Source organism: Ruditapes philippinarum, unplaced genomic scaffold, assembly GCF_026571515.1.
Source record: "Ruditapes philippinarum isolate M1 unplaced genomic scaffold, ASM2657151v2 ctg667_1_1_1_1, whole genome shotgun sequence".
Lineage (NCBI taxonomy): Eukaryota > Metazoa > Mollusca > Bivalvia > Venerida > Veneridae > Ruditapes > Ruditapes philippinarum.
The window spans coordinates 297266-319802 of NW_026859933.1; the positions used below are offsets into that span (position 1 = coordinate 297266).

General features: G+C 29.0%; 1 protein-coding gene across 2 annotated transcripts; it reads right to left on the reverse strand.

The window, feature by feature from the left end:
- Positions 1-1035: 1035 nt before the first annotated feature.
- On the reverse strand, positions 1036-22497 carry LOC132758330 (large ribosomal subunit protein uL13m-like). Of its 2 annotated transcripts, none has more exons than XM_060749916.1 (7): positions 22435-22497; positions 6875-6998; positions 6359-6452; positions 4607-4667; positions 3848-3934; positions 2791-2912; positions 1036-1376 (listed from the first exon to the last, which is right to left on the reverse strand). In XM_060749916.1, the coding sequence occupies exons 1-7, from the start codon at positions 22480-22482 to the stop codon at positions 1277-1279; spliced, it is 636 nt and encodes a 211-aa protein (XP_060605899.1). In that variant the 5' UTR covers positions 22483-22497; the 3' UTR covers positions 1036-1276. The 2 variants fall into 2 exon arrangements, with proteins under 2 accessions (XP_060605899.1, XP_060605900.1); XM_060749917.1 differs by lacking the exon at positions 22435-22497 and adding an exon at positions 11235-11370.
- Between the last annotated feature and the right edge of the window lie 40 nt (positions 22498-22537).

Genomic DNA, 22537 nt, shown 5'->3' on the forward strand with positions numbered 1-22537 from the left:
TTTTTAACAAAAAAAATCAAGTCTATTACAATGAATCTTCTTCAGCATTTTTCATATGCATGTTCATAATTTATATAACTTTCAGACATAAACTTTCATTTAGAGTTCGATAAACTATTAGTTGTAAACATTATACATGTATATGGGAACTTCATAAAAAATACTCCATACTGAACTTAAAACTTCAATAACTGTTCTCTGACATTGATTCTAGAGGACATTTGACTCACAATACTGATTCAGAAATCACGAGGAATAATCAGTCGATAAAACCGATTAGGTGGACCCGCCAACAAGATAAATGTGTTAAAATCTTGATGAGAACCATTTAAAATCGTAACTTGCTATGATGGAGGTAATTCTTTGTTAAATATATGAAGGTATTGATCAGGTTAAATTTATCAAAGAATTTAATTAATTTTTGTTTTCAGTATTCATTACTTCTTATCAGAACTTATATCTAACATTTCTGACAGTTTTCCTAAAGTGTACAAATTAATGCATGTGAATTCTGACAAAACCACATGTACCAACACATTTGGTTAAACAAGCAGGGCAGGATATCAAGATGTCTTAATGACATATATTTCTATATAAAAACAACATTTTCTACACACATGACAAAAAGAAAGAAATGGGCAAGTATGATAGTCTGTGAACTTGATGGTGCAGCATGTCAAACTTAATTGCATATCATCAAGTTATTGGAGAAAATCGTATTACAACTTCTTATTTGTAGGCAATTTTGGAATGACAGTTAAAGGGGAATAATCATATTAAAACAAGAACACCGCCTCCAGTGTTAGTGCTCATCTGTTAAGGGCAACCAATTTGAATTTTGACAAAAATTCTAAATTAAAGAGGGGCATAACTAAAAAAAATGTTGCTTTCAGAATTATACCGTTTGTCTGACAAGTGTGCATTATCATGATAAGCAAGTATTCCAAGTTTAATGTTGATAAATTTTAAATTTTGAATTATAGTCTACTTTAATATTTTTGCATGACAACAACAATAACACCAATACAGCAATCATAATAGCTCAAATTCTTCAAGCTAAAAATAAGTAAATTTTATTTCATTATTATTATTATTATTCAATTGTTGAAAATAACAATCGCAAAACACTCAATATAAAATTTCTTTCATATCACTTTAGTTAAATAGCTAAATAAAGGGGTCAGAGCAATAATATTTACTCAAGTAACCCCCGTACTGTTTCTCACATCACAAACAATTATCCAGCTGCAGCCACACAAAATGAACACATTATCTCTCATTTCTTTTTCTTTGCCTCTTCTGCTAGTTGTTCTTTCTCAATCTCTTTTAATTGTTCTTCTAATGTTTTACGTTTAAATAATACATGATCTTCTGGCCTGTGTACAAAAAAAAAATCATATTAATGAAACAAATTTCAAGCAGCTTTATCTCACATATCATTAGATAAATAAGTAATATTTAGCTTCAACCAAAAATTTTTGAAAAAAAAATAATTTTCTAAATATTATTAGTTATTATTGGTTTATTGGAGTGATATATGTGGAAATATATTACCTGGTAATCATTTTAAATATCAACCATAAGCCGTTAGGCGAGGGTGATATTTTTATCTTGCTCAAAGGTAATATATCCACATATTATCACTCCAAAACCAAATTTAATAATTTTATTACCCTTCCCTGACCGAGTTTAGCTTACGATTTTTTTAAAAAATCATTGGACTGTATTCATTTATGACCCGTCGAAATAAAATTAACCTAATTAAATTTATTTAGGGTACCGTTACCGATGTAAACAAGAAGAAAAAGGAGATAGTCTATTGAACGCACTTTTTTTGTTAATTAATAATCAAAGCTTTCAACAAAGGTCATAATTTGTTTTAAAGAACTTTGAATGAGAATATGTTCATTACTACTTTGGTAAATATTTTATCAATTTGAACAATTAAAAAGTGCTTTAAAAATCGGATTTTACCGCGTAAAATCGAACCGTACGCGCATCACCTCAGCGCATGTTGTTTTACAACGTTGGGTACCCAACGGGGAAATTTAGTGTGTATATTACCCGTGTGGCTCGGTTATATCAAATTTCTTTTGGGTGATCAATATCCAATCAAAAAGGCGGAAAAAATCTGGAAGGGTAATAAATAAATACGTGTATTAACCCATTACTTATTATATTTATTAAATTGGTTTATTCAGCTTTCATTTTTAAAACTGTCCTTATCATTTTAAAGGATATCAACATAAACATTTGAAGCTAGTCAGTGTTCAGCATAAAGCCTCAAGGTTATCAAACTTTTTTCTCCGAGTTCTGCCTAAAATCTCATCATTTTCATTGGTAAGTGAACATTCCGTGGCAGTTTTTGACCAACCAAATTACTGAGATCTGAGTTTGAGCTTACAGAATTTCTTTATATCCTCGACTTATCATTTATCATCTCCAGTCGTGTAAGAGTTAAATAACTAAATATATATGATATTAATTTAAAAGAACTTTTTGTTGTTGTAAAAGTTAGACAGTGAAAATATCAGGCCTGATATTATTCAATACCTGTTTAACCTTGACAAAAATGTTGACAATGTAGATTAACAGAAACTCATAATGCTTACTGTACATGACAATTTTTAACATAATGTGTTTCTGGGTAACACATTTAAAATAGACAATATCTATAATAAGAAAGTCGATAAAAGGTAGATATAATAGCTTGATATTATATAGCATCAGAAGAATTGAGAAATAGCACATGGATTGAAATTATGACTTATAGATTAACTAACAACATACCAGTCAAATAGTTTAGGAAAAGCTTCTCGTTCTTCATCAGTATAATCTTCAAATGTTTTAGGTACCACTTGTATCTGTCTTATTACATCACTTATATTTCCTAGAATATCTTCTGGAACATCCTGAAAATGTTACATAAACAAGTCACCTCATGGTAGTCAAAGCAAAAATTAAGTGGGATAACTCTACAAAAACAAAAGAAAGACTAACACCCATTTATAAACTTTCTTTCCTAAAGGATAAACAGTAGAGTTTCAAACTCACTTCAAATGCTCTTTTTACTGTTGACAAAAGAAATGAGGACACTACTGACAAAAAAACTGAGGACCGTCTTTTTAAACTATTCTTAAAACTAACCCTACAAATCTAGTTCTTGTGAGTTAAAATTTTAGTTGTACAACAATGTATAATATTTAGTTGTACAACAATGTATAATATTTAGTTGTACAACAACGTATAATATTTAGTTGTACAACAATGTATAATATTTAAGTTGTACAACAATGTATAATATTTAAGTTGTACAACAATGTATAATATTTAAGTTGTACAACAATGTATAATATTTAAGTTGTACAACAATGTATAATATTTAAGTTGTACAACAATGTATAATATTTAAGTTGTACAACAATGTATAATATTTAAGTTGTACAACAATGTATAATATTTAGTTGTACAACAATGTATAATATTTAAGTTGTACAACAATGTATAATATTTAAGTTGTACAACAATGTATAATATTTAGTTGTACAACAATGTATAATATTTAAGTTGTACAACAATGTATAATATTTAAGTTGTACAACAATGTATAATATTTAAGTTGTACAACATTGTATAATATTTAAGTTGTACAACATTGTATAATATTTTAGTTGTACAACATTGTATAATATTTTAGTTGTACAACATTGTATAATACATGTATTTTAGTTGTACAACATTGTATAATATTTAAGTTGTACAACATTGTATAATATTTTAGTTGTACAACATTGTATAATATTTTAGTTGTACAACAATGTATAATATTTAAGTTGATGTTACATACCTCATCAGGATATAAATGTAACCGTCTCATCAGATTAGGACGTAATAAATTCTTAGGACCAGCACGGAATACAGATTTATATATTATCTAAAAATATAAAAAAATAACATGATACATAAAATACATGTAGCTAGAAACAGAACAAAAATGTGCTGATCATTATTATGTTAGCAATAGATTACTACATAGATATTACATATCATACGCATGTACGAAAGATGAGATATGACCTGAAATAATAATGCAGTGTGGTATTTCACCCTAAAATTAAATTTCAGCCATTTCATTTTATTAAAAAGATCTAATGTTGGTGAACATATCGGCCTGTTAAGTATTATTTTGGCAGCTCTTTTTTGGATTGAATTTATTTTACTGATGTACAAGATTGTGCCCTTTCCTTGTACAACAAAGAACAGCATATAAATATAAAGAAACAAGAAACATCATTTCAAAATAATTTTAAGTATAAGGTATAAATCTGTTCTGGAAACCTCGTGAGTACCTTGCACTTGTTTTTGTGTCTTTGATTGGCTTGACTTCATTATTTCACAACCTTATTTCTAATAAGATCTCAATTTCTGTCCAAAATACTTACTATTATGATTGAAACAATCTCAAATACATGTACATATCTAATGCTTAATAGTTAATTAAATAGGCCTATTAGAAATATTACATATCTGTCTAAATTGTATATGGTTATGTTTTTAATTCATTAATAATGATATTCAAAGAGTTCAAATAGTTTAAATAACATACTTTAGTTGGATCAGCCTCATGTAATTTCCAAGCTGTAGTTTTTGATTTTCCACGTGCATATCTGTAAAATAATAGCAGAAGAATAATGTATCTTCTACTTTTACACCAAGATACATGTATGTTCTTAAACATATCTTACACCAATAAATAAACCTACAAGAAACATGGCAATGCCACGAAACCAGGTTTTCAATTATCACCATTGTAGATTATTATGTTGTATTTGAAAAACAAATACAAGCAACAAACAATGTAACTATGTGCAATGTAAAACATGAATAATGTAGGAGGAATTGCCACAGAAGAAGTGTTCACTATATATTCTGTATAAGGAAAAAAAACAAAGGGCCATAATTAGGTAAAAAATTATCCAATCACAAAACCCCGACAATATGCGCCAGGACACTTGATGACAAAGCTTCTGTGAAAGTTTGAACAAAATCCGTTGAGAAATGTAGGAGGAGTTCAGCACAGAAGAATTTGTTCAATATATATTGATAATTCTGTATACGGAAAAAAACAAAGGGCCATAATTAGTTCAAATATTATCCAATCACAAAACCTCGACAATATGCCTCACTTGATGACAAAGCTTCTGTGAAAGTTTGGTCAAAATCCATTGAGAAATGTAGGAGTTCAGCACAGAGAAATTGTTCACTATATATTCTATATAAGGAAAAAAAGAAAGGGCCATAATTAGGTCAAATATTATCCAATCGCAAAACCCCGACAATATGCGCCAGGGCACTTGATGACAAAGCTTCTGTGAAAGTTTGGTCAAAATCCGTTGAGAAATGTAGAAGGAGTTGCGCACAGAAGAAATTGTTTACGCCCGCCCGTCCGCCCGCCGGCCGACATACCTCAATCTAATAATCAGTTTTTTCCTTCGGAAAACCTGGTTAAAAACCCGAGACAAGTCAATCAATTGCCTTACACTATTACACTGATAAATACCGATAATTATGCCTCAAACTCCAAGATATATCTTAACCTAAATAAGAATTACACCAACAAATGTCAATCAACAATTGATCATTGTTAAACTCTTCTAACTGAGCTAAGTCGATGTATTTGATCTGCAAAAGTTCACTGTATCATGATCATATTTTGAATAAAAGATACCTTGTGTCCTAAACATAGAGATTGATCATAATAAATGTCAGCTCATTATAATAAAACAAGTTATTCTTGCATATCAGACTGGTGTTTCCATTCATTTTGCCCATGCTGGAAGTTTCAACTAGCATGGGGAGTGCCAGATGAGTTGCATGCTATACAACTGCATCATTTTAGTGCATTTTATCAATAAACTGCATTAAAATGATGTCATTTCAGCTTATTTAAGAATGAAACTGTATGCTTAGGATGACATCATTTTTGCGTTATAAATTTGTACGCTATTGTAAGAAAATAGTTACTGATGAAATGGCATTAATTTCCATGAAAAAATTATTTATTGCGCTAAAGAAATTAAATTATGATAGAATATGGTAGAATTATATGCAAAAAAAATTATCTGATGTATGTTTGTGGTTCGTATGGGAATATCCGTCACTCGCGTACCCACCCATAGGGGCAACTTCGCAAGCATCGTTACCACCCAATGGGCAGGTCCCCTCCGGAAGGGTATTCCAATCTGAACCTCAACATATGACAGATATTATTAACCTTTTATAATGGTCACTATGAATAAACAGTTAACATAATATACATTGCATTGTCTGTAATTATAATAAATACATGTAAGCTAACCTAGTGTCATGTTCATAATGATGTTTTCTCCACAGATCATCTACCATAGCTACATGTCTCGTATTTATCACAACAACATGGTCACCAACATCAGCTGTGTATAGAGAATGATTGCATCAATAAATTACAAATAATTTCAAATTATTCCAAAAGAAACACTGAATATATTATATAGTGAATGGAATTACAATTAATCATAAAACAGTTAAAAGTCTCATTTTGAATTTTTTTTTAATATTACTAGAAGTTAGATAGAAAATGATAAAGAATGGTTGTGGTCTATTTCCAGCAAGAAAGACATTAAAAATCTATTGTCTGTCTCTTGAATTCCAAATATCAAGCATGTGAAAATTTGTAAGCAATTTTCACAAACAGGTAGATAAGTGATGACCATTGTTAACCAAAACCTTACTGTAGAAACTTGATAAAACTATATTTTTCCACTTTCCGCATAATTCAAAGGAAATTGTTAACTACATATCTGCTAATGAACTTGTAAAATTAAGTTATACTCACATAATGGATGGTAAACAGGTTTATGTCTACCCTCTAGGTACATGCATATCTTTTCTGCTGATCTTAATGGACACTGATATTTGGCATCAAACAGCCACCATGTCCTTGCCATTGTATTCCATTGCTGAAATAACATACCAATACTATTAATCAGACATCAACATGTAGAACAAGATGATAATGCTGACATTTTATCACACACCAAGGTCAAGACCATGCTAAAACAAGTGAATAAAAAACAACAGCTGTTGTTGATAAGACAGCATGCACAACTACAATCAGTGCTTAAAAGTAAAATAAGAGCCTGGATAATGCAAGAATAAACAAAGTGGAAATATTCATTCACAAATAATTCTTTGAACAACGTTGGAAGCCCTTCACCTATTGGGAACAACCCTGGCCAGTTTGGTTGAAATCTGACCAGTGGTTTTCAAGAAGATTTTTAAGGTTACTATAAAATCTATATAACAGGCAAACACACACAGTTACACACACAGGTGAATCGCTATATGCCACCGCATCACAGATTGCGATGGCATAAAAAAGTTCTTCGTCCCTGCTTAAAAACTGTGCACATAGGTATACATAAATGGAGAAGAAAACATTTCTAACCAATAGATTCTTGTCACCACCTGCATGTTTTTAATAAGCATGTCTTAGGGTGCTTTATGTAAAAACAACTTTACACAACTATGGCCCTGATAGTCTTATAAATTCCAGTTTTATAAAAAACGTAGAAATTATTGCACAAACATCCCAGATATCTGGCAGACTGGCACATTCCAAGAAATCAGATGACTGTCACAGAGGAATGTAGGACAAAACCCCACATGTCAAAACCCCACACCTCAAAATTTCATAGAGTGGACAAAACCCCACACCTGAATTTCATATAGTGGACAAAACCCACACCTTCAATTTTATATAGGGACATAACCCACACCAAAAATTATTTTTTAAAAAACCATATATTTCATATTTTTTTGATCTTTTTTAGAAAAAATAAAATTTTTTAAAGTGTAAACAAAGTCTTATTTTTTTGTCATAAAAGTCTATCATAAAAGTAATAAAAATGGGGGTACCCCACCTATAAATTTTGAAGGGGGGGTTTGCCCACCTATACATTTTAGGTGTGGGGTTTTGTACACTCTATAAAATTTTAAGGTGTGGGGTTTTGATGTGTGGGGTATTGTCCGTCTTCCGTCACAGAGACAATTTATGTCACAGTAAAAATAAATATCTCCTTTTCAGGGAGATATAATAAATTTGAATTATTATATTTTTATGCCATCTTATTGTCAAGTAAATATTAACTATATAACAGAATGATTAACCCTAGACAGTAGATCAATATACAGGTAATGGTGACAATAATCTTTCGATTGGTAAATGTGCACTCTTCCAACTAACAATTATAGGCAATAATTTAGATCAATTAAAAGATTACATGTTACCCCCTGTGGTTTGCTGTGCAAAAGTGACAAAAACTGTACTTTACAACTGGCCTGCACAATCTAAATCTACCTTCAGGCATTCATTTACTACATTAAGTGCCTGGACCGACAGCGTAAAAATTACCGTTATATTTGGTAATCAAGTCTGCAAGATTTGCAAATGTTTCAGATACTTTTTCCAAATTAAATAGCTAATTGTCCATTCTAAACATAGCTAAACTTTTACTATATGCATTTTTTTTCAATGAATTTAAAAACCCCTTATTTTTTCAATTAACCTGATATTTTTTGTAAAACTTACCCCCTAAAACAGCCAAAAAAGTCATTATTGGAGGTAATTGTGACTGTTTTTTGCCCTTGTGCCCAAAAAATCAGTCTACTGGTCATATAAACACAGGCATTGGACCTTTAAAATTTTTGCAAATTTTTTGACAAAATTTTTAAAATTAAAAAATTTAAAAATTTTTAAAAAATTTATTTAATAAGTCTTTTTTTAAAACATTAACCTTAAATGATATCCAAAAAAAAAAAATTTTTGTTTAATAAAAAAAATTTAAACCAAGGCCAATGGGTTTTTAATTTGGGAAAAAATTTTACAAAATAATGAATTTTACCTTTCCCAAAAAATAGTTTTATATGGAAAGCAAGCCCCGAAATTTAAGGAAAGGCCCTTTTTGTTGAGATTTCGTAAAATGGGGGTGGTTCGCTTTTTGGGGAATTAGGGGTAATGAGGAAGGAATTTGGGGTTTTTGGGGGGGTACGGGTTTTATTTTTTTTCCTAAAAAAAATTTTTTTTGTGCTTTTAAAAAAAAAAAGTATTTGTTTTTTAAATTTTTTTTTTTTTTATCAAAAAAAAATTTAAATATGTCCAAAAATTTTAAAAAAATAAAAATTTTAAAAATAATTTTTTTTTTTTCAAAAAAAAAATTTGAAAAAAAATTTAAAAAAAGACTTTAGTTTTTTTTTAAATTTAAAAAAACTTTAATTAATTCTAAAAAAATAAACAAAAATTTTTAAAATTTTTTTGATAAATTTTGATTTTGTTTTCCCAAACAAAATGATTTTTAAAAAAAAAAAACCCCCAAAATTGGGGGTTTTTGGGTTAAAAATTAAACATTTCTAAAACAAAAAAAAAATTTTTTTTGTGCTAAAAATTTTTGGGTTAACTAAATTTTTTAGGGGAAATTTATTTTTTTTACATGATATTTTGGGAAAATTTAAAAAAAAAAAATATTTTTCAAAAAACAAAATTTTTTTTTAGAAAAGGAAAAATTTTTTAAAAATTGAAATAATTAATGTTTTCATAATTGATACTGTAAAAGCATTTTGAAATGCTATGTTACATATCAACAGATATCGTTTTAACCTATAAGGTCAATGTGATCTTGACCTCTGACCCCTTGACCCCAAAAATCCATTGAGGTAATCTTCTGATGAAAAGCAAAGCAATTGTGAAGTTTGAAGGTCAAGGGTACAGGGTTGTTGAGCTATTTATAGGAAAATGTTTTGACATACAAGGTCAATGTGACAGTAACCTTTGACCCCATGAACCCAAAATCAATAGGGGTCATCTACTGGCCAAGACAAATGCATCTATGCAGATTGAGGGCCAAGGGTTCATGGGTTGTCAAGTTATTGTTCAGAAACTGTTTTTACCTACAAGGTCAATATGACCTTGACCCCTTGACCCTAAAATCAATAGGGGTCATCTCATGATCTACTTGCCAAGACCAATGGGCCTACAAAGTTTGAGGGCCAACAGTCCATAGGTTTTCAAGTTATAATTGGAAACCGTTTTTCGGTCACGTTGCACATTTTTCTCACCCTGTGACATTTGGCGCTCAACATGGGACGTGACTGCATATATCTCAGAGCTTCATAGCGAGCTCGACGAGCTGGCTCGAAGGGCCTGCTCGCAAAGCGAGCTTTACGGTAACGCGAGTACCTGCTAAGTGATGGTTTTGAAAACTTTCGTCCGAAGTACCGAATTGGACACATCGCAACTTTTCGAATTTAAAGATAACGATAAAAACTGAGGAATTCTGACTGAAAACGGATGTGTAGACTTGTCACCCGCGCACGTCTATGGGAACCATAATTGGACAGGGGACCAGAATAACGGAAGCTGTGTATAAAATATCGAAGGACAGTTTTAAAACGGAAAATGTAAAATGAAAATTGAAGGCGCCATTTTGTTTGAAAAATCTGACAAATAAAAACAATTTTTTGTCGAATTTTGTTGTGAAAACTATCTAGAATGAAAGAAAATGGTCTAACTAAGAAAATGAATCCGAACACCAATATCTTTTATTCAGTCGTTAACGCTGTACAGACGTTTAAAGTATTGTTTACGTGACATCACAATGTAGCGCCAAACAGCACGTGCAAAACAATCAAATTCAAGTACGCTATTTTAATGTCGCAAACGTTTTAAGTTTTACATTTATTTCACTTTTTATAATCTTTATTTCGCTTGAAAAATTATAGAATCTAGAGTGAAATAAAATAAACAAACAAAGCGATTATTTCATATTATTTCACGTTTAAAGTACATCGAGCTCGCTTTGAGGCTTTGCCTTTTTCATATTAAGCATTGCTCTGTTACGCTGAGAAATTTGTGGACGAATTTCAATATAGAGGAGGAGTATCTCAAGGTTCAGAACTGTTCACTATTCAGGCGAGAGGATGTTAAAGCAGTGGGGTAGTCTGTGGAGCCGTGGTACAGTATTCAGAAGGTCCCGGGTTGGAGTCCCCGTCAGGCTGCAAATTTTTCTCACCCTGTGATACAGATATATGTGTAGAGGCTTTAAATCTTTAATATGATAAATTTCTGCAGAAAAAGCATGCTCTTAATGCAACATATTTTCGCGACATAAACTAAATCTAACAATTTTCTGGTATCTTACCACAACTCGGTTATGAGCCATTTCAGCTCGAAGCTAAATTCAAAGTTAACCTAAAAATATACAGTTTAATTGTATTCAATAATGGTTTAAGACATAAAACAAAATTTTATTTTATTTTTTTGGTGGAGGTGGTTAAAACTTTATATCAACTCACTCAGATATAAACGCTATCAACCTTCTCAGTATGACCAATTTAACTCCGCCTTACGTTTAACTCTTTACTGTTTTACTTTGAACACGGGTGTTGTAAAGAAACTAGATTAAATGACTCGGTAATAAAAGAAGTTATTCATTAATAAACCATTAATATAAAGCATTGAGTAATGTTTTACTGTACAAAAGGCTCAACAGGATAGAAGCGATATTAAAAAAAGTAAAATAGTGAAAAACAGAATCGCTCTACTGTATATACAGTCCGATCTGCATTTGAGCATAGATCGATTTTATTGGCACGAAACGTTTTTTTTTTGTTTTTTTTTTTGGGGGGGGGGGGGGGTGGGGGTCAAATTTTGTAATTCTGTATTAACTAACCTGTGTAACTGAATAAACCAAAGCACCATATTATTTAAAGCAATTGTATCAAATCGACTGAAAAGGTTGATGCCGATATTTCACCAAAAAATAAGAAAAATTATTAAATTTTCTATGCAATTTTTAGATTTTATATAGATCTGGGACTTGAAATATACATATATACATATTTTAAGTCCCAGTATCTATAGATTTATAGATTATTCAGCTTGAACATTATTAAACTATGCGATTAATTAAACAGGCACCTAACTCAGAAAACTTTTATGCAGTAGATCTAGATATTAAAGTAAAAACTCGAGTACAATTTCTCAGGGTAATTTACAAAATGTAGAAAAATTTTCATATCTGTTCTAACGTGAGTGTCAATTGAACATATAAATGACTTACATTTAAAAATGACTTAACACATACAAGTTTAAATTCTCTTCTTTTCGAAGCGATACGCTATTTACTAATTAATTCGGCTGAAAAGGTTGATGCAGATTTTCACAACAGGAATCATAAAAATGTGTTTATTCACAGTGAAGTTTGCCTTACCTGAGTATATATGAACAATGATCATAATTAATCAGATTATTAAGCCCTTTTCCATTAAATGTATGATTGAAGCAGCTAATTTCGGTACAAAATATATTATATTCTGACAAATCGGCTGAAAAGGTTGATGCCGAAATTCCTCTAAAGAAAGAAAAAAAATGACTATATTTTAAGTGATTATTAAACAGTATGTTTAGATTATTCAACTTAAACATTATTTAACTGTATCATAAATTTGATAGACAAATATTTTTAACACAATAATTACTAATTTTCTACTTTGCCTTGAGTGATATACTAAATAAATACTAAATAAATTCGGCTGAAAAGGTTGATGCTGAAATTTCACCGTAGAAAGATGAGAAATGGTTAGATTTCCAACGATTCTTAAAAATTATGTTTAGATTTACTTTGAACATTGTTTAACTGTATATAATTTATATAGGCGAATATTTTAGCACATTCATCACAATTTCTCTAATTTGCCTGAAGCGATATGGTTAAATATTTATAATTCGGCTGAAAAGGTTGATGCCGAAATATCACTATAGAAATTAAAGAAATAATTAGATTTCAAACAATTCTTAGAAATCATGCTTGGATTATTCAACTTTCACCATTAATAAATTGTAAATTATATCTCTGATTGGCAAATATTCTTAAAACCTTACTTAACATTATTTGATGCATTAATAAATCATCTGAAAAGGTTGATGCAGTTTTTCTAAACCATTACTTGCAATATTGTTCTATTATTTTTCGTCATCTGGTAAAGACAATCTAAAGTGACCTTTTTCACAACTGTTCAATTGACTTGAAAAACATAATTACAATTTCTTTACTTTTACCTGAATCGATATGCTATATACTTATAATTCGGCTGAAAAGGTTGATGCAGATTTTCTCAACAAGAAAAGTGAGATGATGAACATATCTCAATTCATTCAACAGTTAGTCTTACCTGAAGTTAAGATTTTAACAAATTATAAAGCCCTTTTCCATTCAAGGTATGATTGAAGCAGCTTATTTCGGTACAAAATATATTATATTCTGACAAATCGGCTGAAAAGGTTGATGCCGAAATTCCTCTAAAGAAAGAAAAAAATGACTATATTTTAAATGATTATTAAACAGTATGTTTAGATTATTCAACTTAAACATTATTTAACTGTATCATAAATTTGATAGACAAATATTTTTAACACAATAATTACTATTTTTCTACTTTGCCTTGAGTGATATACTAAATAAATTCGGCTGAAAAGGTTGATGCTGAAATTTCACCGTAGAAAGATGAGAAATGGTTAGATTTCCAACGATTCTTAAAAATTATGTTTAGATTTACTTTGAACATTGTTTAACTGTATATAATTTATATAGGCGAATATTTTAGCACATTCATCACAATTTCTCTAATTTGCCTGAAGCGATATGGTAAATATCTATAATTCGGCTGAAAAGGTTGATGCCGAAATATCACTATAGAAATTAAAGAAATGATTAGATTTCAAACAATTCTTAGAAATCATGCTTGGATTATTCAACTTCACCATTAATAAATTGTATTATATCTCTGATTGGCAAATATTCTTAACACCTTACTTAACATTATTTGATGCATTAATAAATCATCTGAAAAGGTTGATGCAGTTTTTTAACCATTACTTGCAATATTGTTCTATTATTTTTCGTCATCTGGTAAAGACAATCTAAAGTGACCTTTTTCACAACAGTTCAATTGACTTGAAACACATAATTACAATTTTTTTACTTTACCTGAATCGATATGCTATATACTTATAATTCGGCTGAAAAGGTTGATGCAGATTTTCTTAACAAGGAAAGAGAGATGATGAATATATTTGAATTCATTCAACAGTTAGTCTTACCTGAAGTTAAGATTTTAACAAATTATAAAGCCCTTTTCCATTCAAGGTATGATTGAAGCAGCTTATTTCGGTACAAAATATATTATATTCTGACAAATCGGCTGAAAAGGTTGATGCCGAAATACCTCTCAAGAAAGAAAAAAAATGACTATATTTTAAGTGATTATTAAACAGTATGTTTAGATTATTCAACTTAAACATTATTTAACTGTATCATAAATTTGATAGACAAATATTTTTAACACAATAATTACTAATTTTCTACTTTTGCCTTAAGTGATATACTAAATAAATACTAAATAAATTCGGCTGAAAAGGTTGATGCTGAAATTTCACCGTAGAAAGATGAGAAATGGTTAGATTTCCAACGATTCTTAAAAATTATGTTTAGATTTACTTTGAACATTGTTTAACTGTATATAATTTATATAGGCGGATATTTTAGCACATTCATCACAATTTCTCTAATTTGCCTGAAGCGATATGGTAAATATTTATAATTCGGTTGATGCCGAAATATCACTATAGAAATTAAAGAAATGATTAGATTTCAAACAATTCTTAGAAATCATGCTTGGATTATTCAACTTCACTATTAATAAATTGTATTATATGTCTGATTGGCAAATATTCTTAACACCGTACTTAACAGTATTTTGATGCATTAAATAAATCATCTGAAAAGGTTGATGCAGTTTTCTAACCATTTACTTGCAATATTGTTCTATTATTTTTCGTCATCTGGTAAAGACAATCTAAAGTGACCTTTTTCACAACAGTTCATTGACTTGAAACACATAATTACAATTTTTTTTACTTTACCTGAATCGATATGCTATATACTTATAATTCGGCTGAAAAGGTTGATGCAGATTTTCATAATCAATACATAGTGTGAAGTACATTGTAATACATTTACAATACATTTTCAAAACAAACTTAAAGACAATGTCACATTGCTTTAGTAATTATTCTAGAATGTAATTCAAATTAACAAATATTGATATTATAGTGTGAGGATAAACTGTTTTAAACAGAATTAAAATATCATGTTTACATAGCAGACATATCATCAAAGGAAAATCTACAAATAAAAATGTTAATGGAATTAATATTTAAAAAGAAACAGTATTCATATCAAATAACGTACAAAACTAACAATAGTGATTCTTAAATTTAATGACTAATTGATAATTTTGCCAGATAAATAATATATTCCTTTTAATTGTTACATATAAAGTTCAAAAGTGTGACTCAACACCGAATTCTTTATAGTAATATATTTAATATTTGTCTAAATCAAAAAACAAAAAAAAAAAAGGGAAAACATTCAATGAAAGGAATTCGCCCAATCAACATGTTACAGAAAATACTAACAGTGCACCATAAGAAAGAAGAACTGATTAGATTCAAAAGATGCTTAAACATAGTTTTGATTATTTGAAACATTGTTTAAACTGAATCATAACTTTGATAGAAGTATTTTGCACAATAATTACTAATTTCTACTTGGCCTGAGCCGTTTGCAAATACTATAAATTCGCTGAATTAGGCCGAAATTCACTATTAGAAAATAAAGAAATAAATTAATTTTTCTACACGTCCTCAAAACATTACGTTAATATTAATTCAAATTGAACATAATCTAAACTATCTATAACTTTGATAGGCAAATTGTTTAGCGCTTAATTAACTATTATTCTACTTTGCCTTTAGCGATATGGTAAATAACTAAATCGGCTGAAAGTTGATGCAATTTCTTAAAAGGAATCATTGTGATATAAATTGTTTATATCAGTTAAGGATAACATATCAAACAATGCGCAGAAAGGTTTAAAACAGATTATAAAGCTTTTCCACTTAATTTATGTATTGAAGCACTAATAGTAGTACAAATACATTAAATTGACAATCGCGGAACCCAAGTTGACCGAAATTCACATACGGAAAATAAGAAGAAATAATTAGATTTAAAACGAAATTCTTAAAAAAATAGGTTTGATATCAACTGTTCAATAATTTACCTATCAAAATCATGAAGACAGTTAATAATGTTCATATATAACGTTCAATGAGTTTGATAGGTAATATTTAGCGCTTAACTAACATTATTAAGCATTAAATAAATCACTGAAAAGGTGAGACAGTTTTTCTAACCAATTCTTGTAATAATTGTTTCGTTAATTTCCATCATCCGGTTTAAAACAATCAGAAAAGTGGCCCTTTCACAGTTCCTTAAACTTAAAACAACATAATTACAATGTCTCTACTTTGATGAATTTATATGCTAAATAACAGTAATCGGCTGAAAAGGGATGCAGATTCCCTACAGAATTATTGTGATAATAAATGTTGTCCAATTCCAGTACAGTTTAACCTCACCTAATATAGAAACAATGCTCAGATTTTTTAACAAGATATGAAGCCTTCCATAAATGTTTTGATTGAAGCAGCTAAATGTATGTAATGAAAAATTTTCATATAATTTATACCTGACAAATTGCGGCTGAAAGGGCTTGATGTTGAAATTTTTCAACTTATAGAACTAAGAAGAAATATGATGAATGTCAAACAGTTGTCAAAACATTATGTTAATATTATTCAACTCGAAAATTAGTTTAACTTATCATAACTTTGATTGGCAAATGCATTAAGCACTTAACATTTTTTTGATAGCATAAATAAATCATCTGAAAAGGTTGAATTGCAGTATTTCTAACCAATTCTTGTAAATATTGTTCGTTTATTTTCCATCATGTTCCGCGTTAAAACAATTTAAAAATGGCCCTTTCACAGTTCCTTGACATATAAAACACACAATTACAATATTTCTTTCTTGCATGAAGCGAATATGCTAAATACTTTATAATTCGGCTGAAAAAGGTGAATGCAGATTTCTCAACAGGAATTTCATGGTGACGTATAGAAATGTTGTCAATTCACAGAAACAGTTAGCCTTACCTGAGTACATATGAACAATGCTCAAAATTTATTTAACAGATTATTAAGCCCCTTTTCCGTTCAATGAATGATTTTGAAGCATAGAATTATCAAATTGTGACAAATCGGGCTGAAAAGGTTTGATGCCGAAAATTTCGCTATAGAAATAAGAAAAAATAATTTGATTTCAAACCATTCTTAAATAATTAGGTTTTGCATTAATTTCAACTTCAACATTATTTAAGTGTATTTTATAAACTTTTTATAGAGCAAATACATTTAAGCACTTAACATTTTATTTGGATGCATAAATAAATCATTTGAAAATGCTTGATGCAGTTTTTCAAAACCAACTTCCCTTGTAAAAATTGTTCGATTTATTTCCATCATCCGGTTAAAACAATCGAAAGTGGCATTTTTTCACCAGTTCCATTGACTTTAAAACACACAATTTTACAATTTCTCTTACTTTGCATTTGAAGCGATTGCTTAAAAAAATTTATAATTCGGCTGAAAAGGTTGATGCAGAAAATCTTCAACCCTATAAAATAGGGAAATAATAAGTTCAAACATTATGTTAATATCATTCAACTCGAACATTATTTAACTGTATCATAAACTTTGATAGGCAATATTTTTAGCACAATAATTACTATTTTTTTTTTCTAATTTTGCCTTGAGCGAAATGCTAAATACTAATAAATTCGGCTGAAAATGTTGATGCAGAGAATTTCCCAGCTTATAGAAATAAAGGAAATCTATAAGTTTTCAAACATTTGTTAATATCATTCAACTCGAACTTAAATTTAACTGGTTTCATTGAATTTTATAGGTCCAAATTTTAGCGCCCTTAAAATTTAACATTAATTTTGATGCCATAAATAAATCATCTGAAAAGGTTAAGGCATAATTTTTAACCAATTCTTTGTAAAATTGTTCAATTATTTTTCCAAATTCATCAGGTTAAAAACAATTGAAGATGGCCCTTTTCAACAGAATTACCAAATTAACTTAAAAAAAAAAATCAATATTAACTAAATTTTTTCTACATTGAAAGGGAAGGATATGCTAAATAATTTAAATTTCGGCGGGAAAGGGGTTGATGCAGTTTTTTCTTAACGGGGAATTAGGGGTGAAAAATTAAAAATGTGTAAATTTCACAGACATTTTAACCCACCTGAGTATATATAAACAATGCTCAAATTTTTTTTCAAGTTTTATGAACCCACTTTTCCAAAACCCTGTAGGGGTTGAAGCAGTTTAATAAAATGTACAAATTTTTAATATGTTTACTAAAAAATCGGCGAAAAGGTTATTTTTAAAATTTCACTTTTAAAACCCTTAAAAAGGAAAATTTGATAAGATTTCAAACAGTTGTAAAACTTTATGTTAATATTATTCAACTCAAAAATTATTTAACTTATCAAACTTTAAATTTGGCAAATGCTTTTAAGCACTTAACTTTTTTTGATCAAAAAATAAATCATCTGAAAATTTGATATTTCAAACCCAAATTTTGTAAATAAGTTCGTTTTTTTTTCCATCTTTCCGGTTAAAAAAAATCAAAAAATTGGCCCCTTTTTCAAAATTTCCTTTTGACAAAAAAACACAAAAATTTTAAAAATATTTCTTCTTTGCATAAAACCCGATTGTTTAAAATACTTTAATTCGGTTTATAAAAGGTTGTACAGTTTTTCTTAACAGGAATCTTTGTGCCCGAAAAGAATGTGTAAATTCACAAAAACATTGGGCCTTACCGAGTACATATAAAACAATGCTCAGAATTTTAATTTAAAGTTTATTAACCCCTTTTTCCTTTCCCCAATGTAGATTGAAGCATAGAAGTTTTTAAAATTTGGGGACAAATGGGGTTTGAAAAGGTTAAATTCCAAAATTTTCCCTTTTAATGATAGAAATAAGAGAAATAATTTGATTTCAAACGATTCTTAAATATTAGGTTTTTGATTATTCAACTTCAACATTATTTAAGTGTATTTATAACGTTTTTGATAGGGGGCAAATACATTAAGCACTTAACGTTATTTGATGCAGAGATAAATCAATTGAAAATGTTTGATTTTTTCTAACGATTTCTTGTAATATTGTTCGATTATTTTCCATTTTCCAGTTAAAACAATCCTAAAGTGGCCCTTTTTTTTTCACAGTTCCATTGACTTTTAACACATAATTACAATTTCTCTATTTTGCATGAAGCGATATGCTATAAATAATTATAATTCGGCTGAAAAGGTTGATGCAGATTTCTTAACAGGAAAATCATTGTGACGATAAAAAATGTGTCAATTCAAGTACAGTTAGCCTTACCTGAGTATATATGAACAATGCTCAGAATTGATTTAACGTTTCCATTAAATGTAGGATTGAACAGCTAATTTCTTACAAAATGAATATAATTATTGTAAAAAACGGCTGAAAAGGGGTTTTGATGCCAAAATTCCCCATAGAAGGAAGAAAAAATGATTAGATTTAAAACCCAATTTCTTAAACATTGGGTTTTTGATTTTTTAAAATTTGGACATTTTACTTTTAATTTAAGTGTTTTCAAACTTTGATGCGAAATATTTTAAATTTAAAAATATTATTTTTTTTACTTTGCCTTTAAAGCGAAAAAGCTAAATACTTAAAAACCCGCTAAAAAAGGTTTGATCCCAAAATTTCAAATAAAAAGAAAGAAATTTATTAGATTTCAAACGTTTCTTTTAAAATTTAGGTTGATATTAAAACCCTTAAACCCTTTTATTGAAGTGTTTTCATAATTTAAAAGGCAAAAATTTTTAGAAACAATAATTTATTTTTTTTTATTTTTCCCTTTGAGCGATTTTTAAAAATACTAAAAATTTTTTGGGGTTTGAAAAGGTTATGCCAAAAATTTCACTAAAAAAAGAAAGAAATGAAAAAATTTCAAACAATTCCAAAAAATTAGGCTTTTGTTTATTCAATTTTGAAATTTTTTTAACTGATCAAAATTTTTGTAGGCAAATTTATTTTGGGGTTTAATTAACCTTTTATTTGATGCTTTAAATAAATCATCTAAAAAAGGTTGATGCATATTTTCTTACCATTTCTTCCAATATTGTTTGAACATTTTCAATCTCTGTTTCAAACAATTTAACCGGGGCATATTTTACACTTCAATTTGACTTAAAGACATAGTTACAAGTTCTCTTCCTTGCCTGAACCGATATACTAAATACTTACAATTTTTCTGAAAAGGTTGATGCAGATTTTCTCAACCAAAATCAGGAAAATAATTGGTCGGTATTCTAACTTGTTTATATTGTTTATTGATTTTGGAAAGACACTAGAAACTGAACGGATAATATGTTATAAATTGCATTATATTCTGCACACGAATATTATTCGTATAGAGAAAAAATCATACTCTTCCTAAAAAAAATGGATGTTTATTTTAAGAATATTTAAAAATGCAAATTTATTTAATTTCTATAACAAAACGGGTTTTTTGGTTACCCACCCCAAACAGAAGTATTTTCATGCGCAGGAAAAATTTAATGCACGATTTTTACATTTTGGTTACCCGGAAAAAAATAAATCGGGAATTGCACTAATTATTTCAGCTTTTTTGACCAAACTTTCATTTAAAAGGGCCCACGTGCCCCTGAGGGGAAAAAAGAAAATGGGTTTTAAAAGTTCGTAAAAATTGTTATAAATTTCACAAAAAGTTTTCAAAAACAATCCCTTCCCTTTTAAGATAGTCTTTTAAAAGTTTAAATTTTAATAAATGAAAAGCAAATTTTCTTACAGAAGTTTGAATAATTTTAAGAAAATGTATTTATATTTTTGCAAATAAAAAAAACCTTTTTAGAAAAAGAAAAACATTTTTTTATGAATTTTTTTAAAAAAAATTTTAAAAAAATTATACATGATTATAATTATTTTTCTACAAAAAATTGTTTTTTTTGTATAAAAAATATAATATTTTTCTTGGGGTGCCTATATTAGCAATATTATTTGCGCTGTCTAGTATATATATAAGTAAGAAAAAAGCTATATTTAAAGTCATGTCGCACGTTCATCTTAAACAATTGAAACGTACATACCTGCCTCATCATCTGCCATACTTCTTTTCAAGTAAATATTTATATAAATTTTCTTTGCTTAAGAAATTGAAAATTATTATTTGTAAATTAAAAAGATGGGGAGTTTCATAAAGATTATATTAAATGAATCGCGTTTTAATAACTAGATTTACTAAGATTTTTATTCAAATGAACTGATTGGGCATTTGCTTTTGATATCTTTTGTATTGCAGTTATATTTTTAAATAAAGTTTAAATTGTACTGACCTTTTAAATTTAGTATCTAAAATTGATTCATTGATGGAAAAAATTCTTATTGAAATTATTTTTTGTACAATAGAAAGACAGTATTTTAATATCACTTTACTTTGGAAAAATCGTCTATTATTCAGATGAGTAAATTGATCAAATGTTTGGAAATTATTTTTATCAACAGTCGCGCATACATTGGTTAGTGTGCTGTTAATTTTTAAATGCTTAATACTAATACCAGGGGAATTCTATTTGAAATAGCCTGCAAACACTAGCCTGTAAAACCATCCAAAAGGTACCATAAACAGCACTAGAAAGTCAAGGAAATAACACCATTTTCAACCTCATATTTCAAAATTTTCTCAGTCTATGGGAGGGGACACCCCTCCCCTCCCTGGCCCACCCAAATTACATATATTTTCCTTAATTTCAAATCATTTAAATATTTGCGGAAATTTTAATACACAGCGAAAGTACATTGCCACTCATCAGATGAGCTATAAAACACATCTATTACATTTTTGTCACATGAACAAGATATTGGCCCAAACTTCAAACATGCACAATTTCTCGCCTGGTGCATTATTTTTGTCAAAATCTTCCACCCATATGTCAGCCCCCCAGGAAACCATACTGTATCCGCCCCTGACTTTTTGCGAAGTACGCAAACTATTATCAAAGTCATTTTAATTACAGATTTGTTAATAACAACTCAAATATTTCTATTATGAAAAATGAAAGCAAATTATTCATTTCATTATTTAATCCAAATTTCAATTAAATCATTTATTTTATAATAAACGCTACAATTCTTATTCTACATTAATTAATTAATACTTCCGCTCTTTAGGAAATAGTTAGAAGAGGCAGGAATTGAGACTATGTCACGTGACTTGGGCGGAGTCAACAGGAAAAGCGCTGAGTGTGTTGATAGGGAATAATACTGAGTGTGTTGATACAAAGCGACAACCGGTGGAGGTCGCTAACCGGTGCTGGTAATAACATGGTCTTGTGTCGATTATCCGACTCATTCATTATAATCTACATTATTCATGTTAAATTCGATATGAAACATATCCTTTTTATTCAA

Coding starts and splice junctions, on each gene's coding strand:
- LOC132758330 (XM_060749916.1), bottom strand. CDS start 22,482: ATGAATGAGTCGGATAATCGACACAAGACCATGTTATTACCAGCACCG. Junction 6,453..6,874: donor ACCTGTTTACCATCCATTAT/GTGAGTATAACT, acceptor CTCTATACACAG/CTGATGTTGGTGACCATGTT. Junction 3,935..4,606: donor ATGAGGCTGATCCAACTAAA/GTATGTTATTTA, acceptor TTATATTTTTAG/ATAATATATAAATCTGTATT.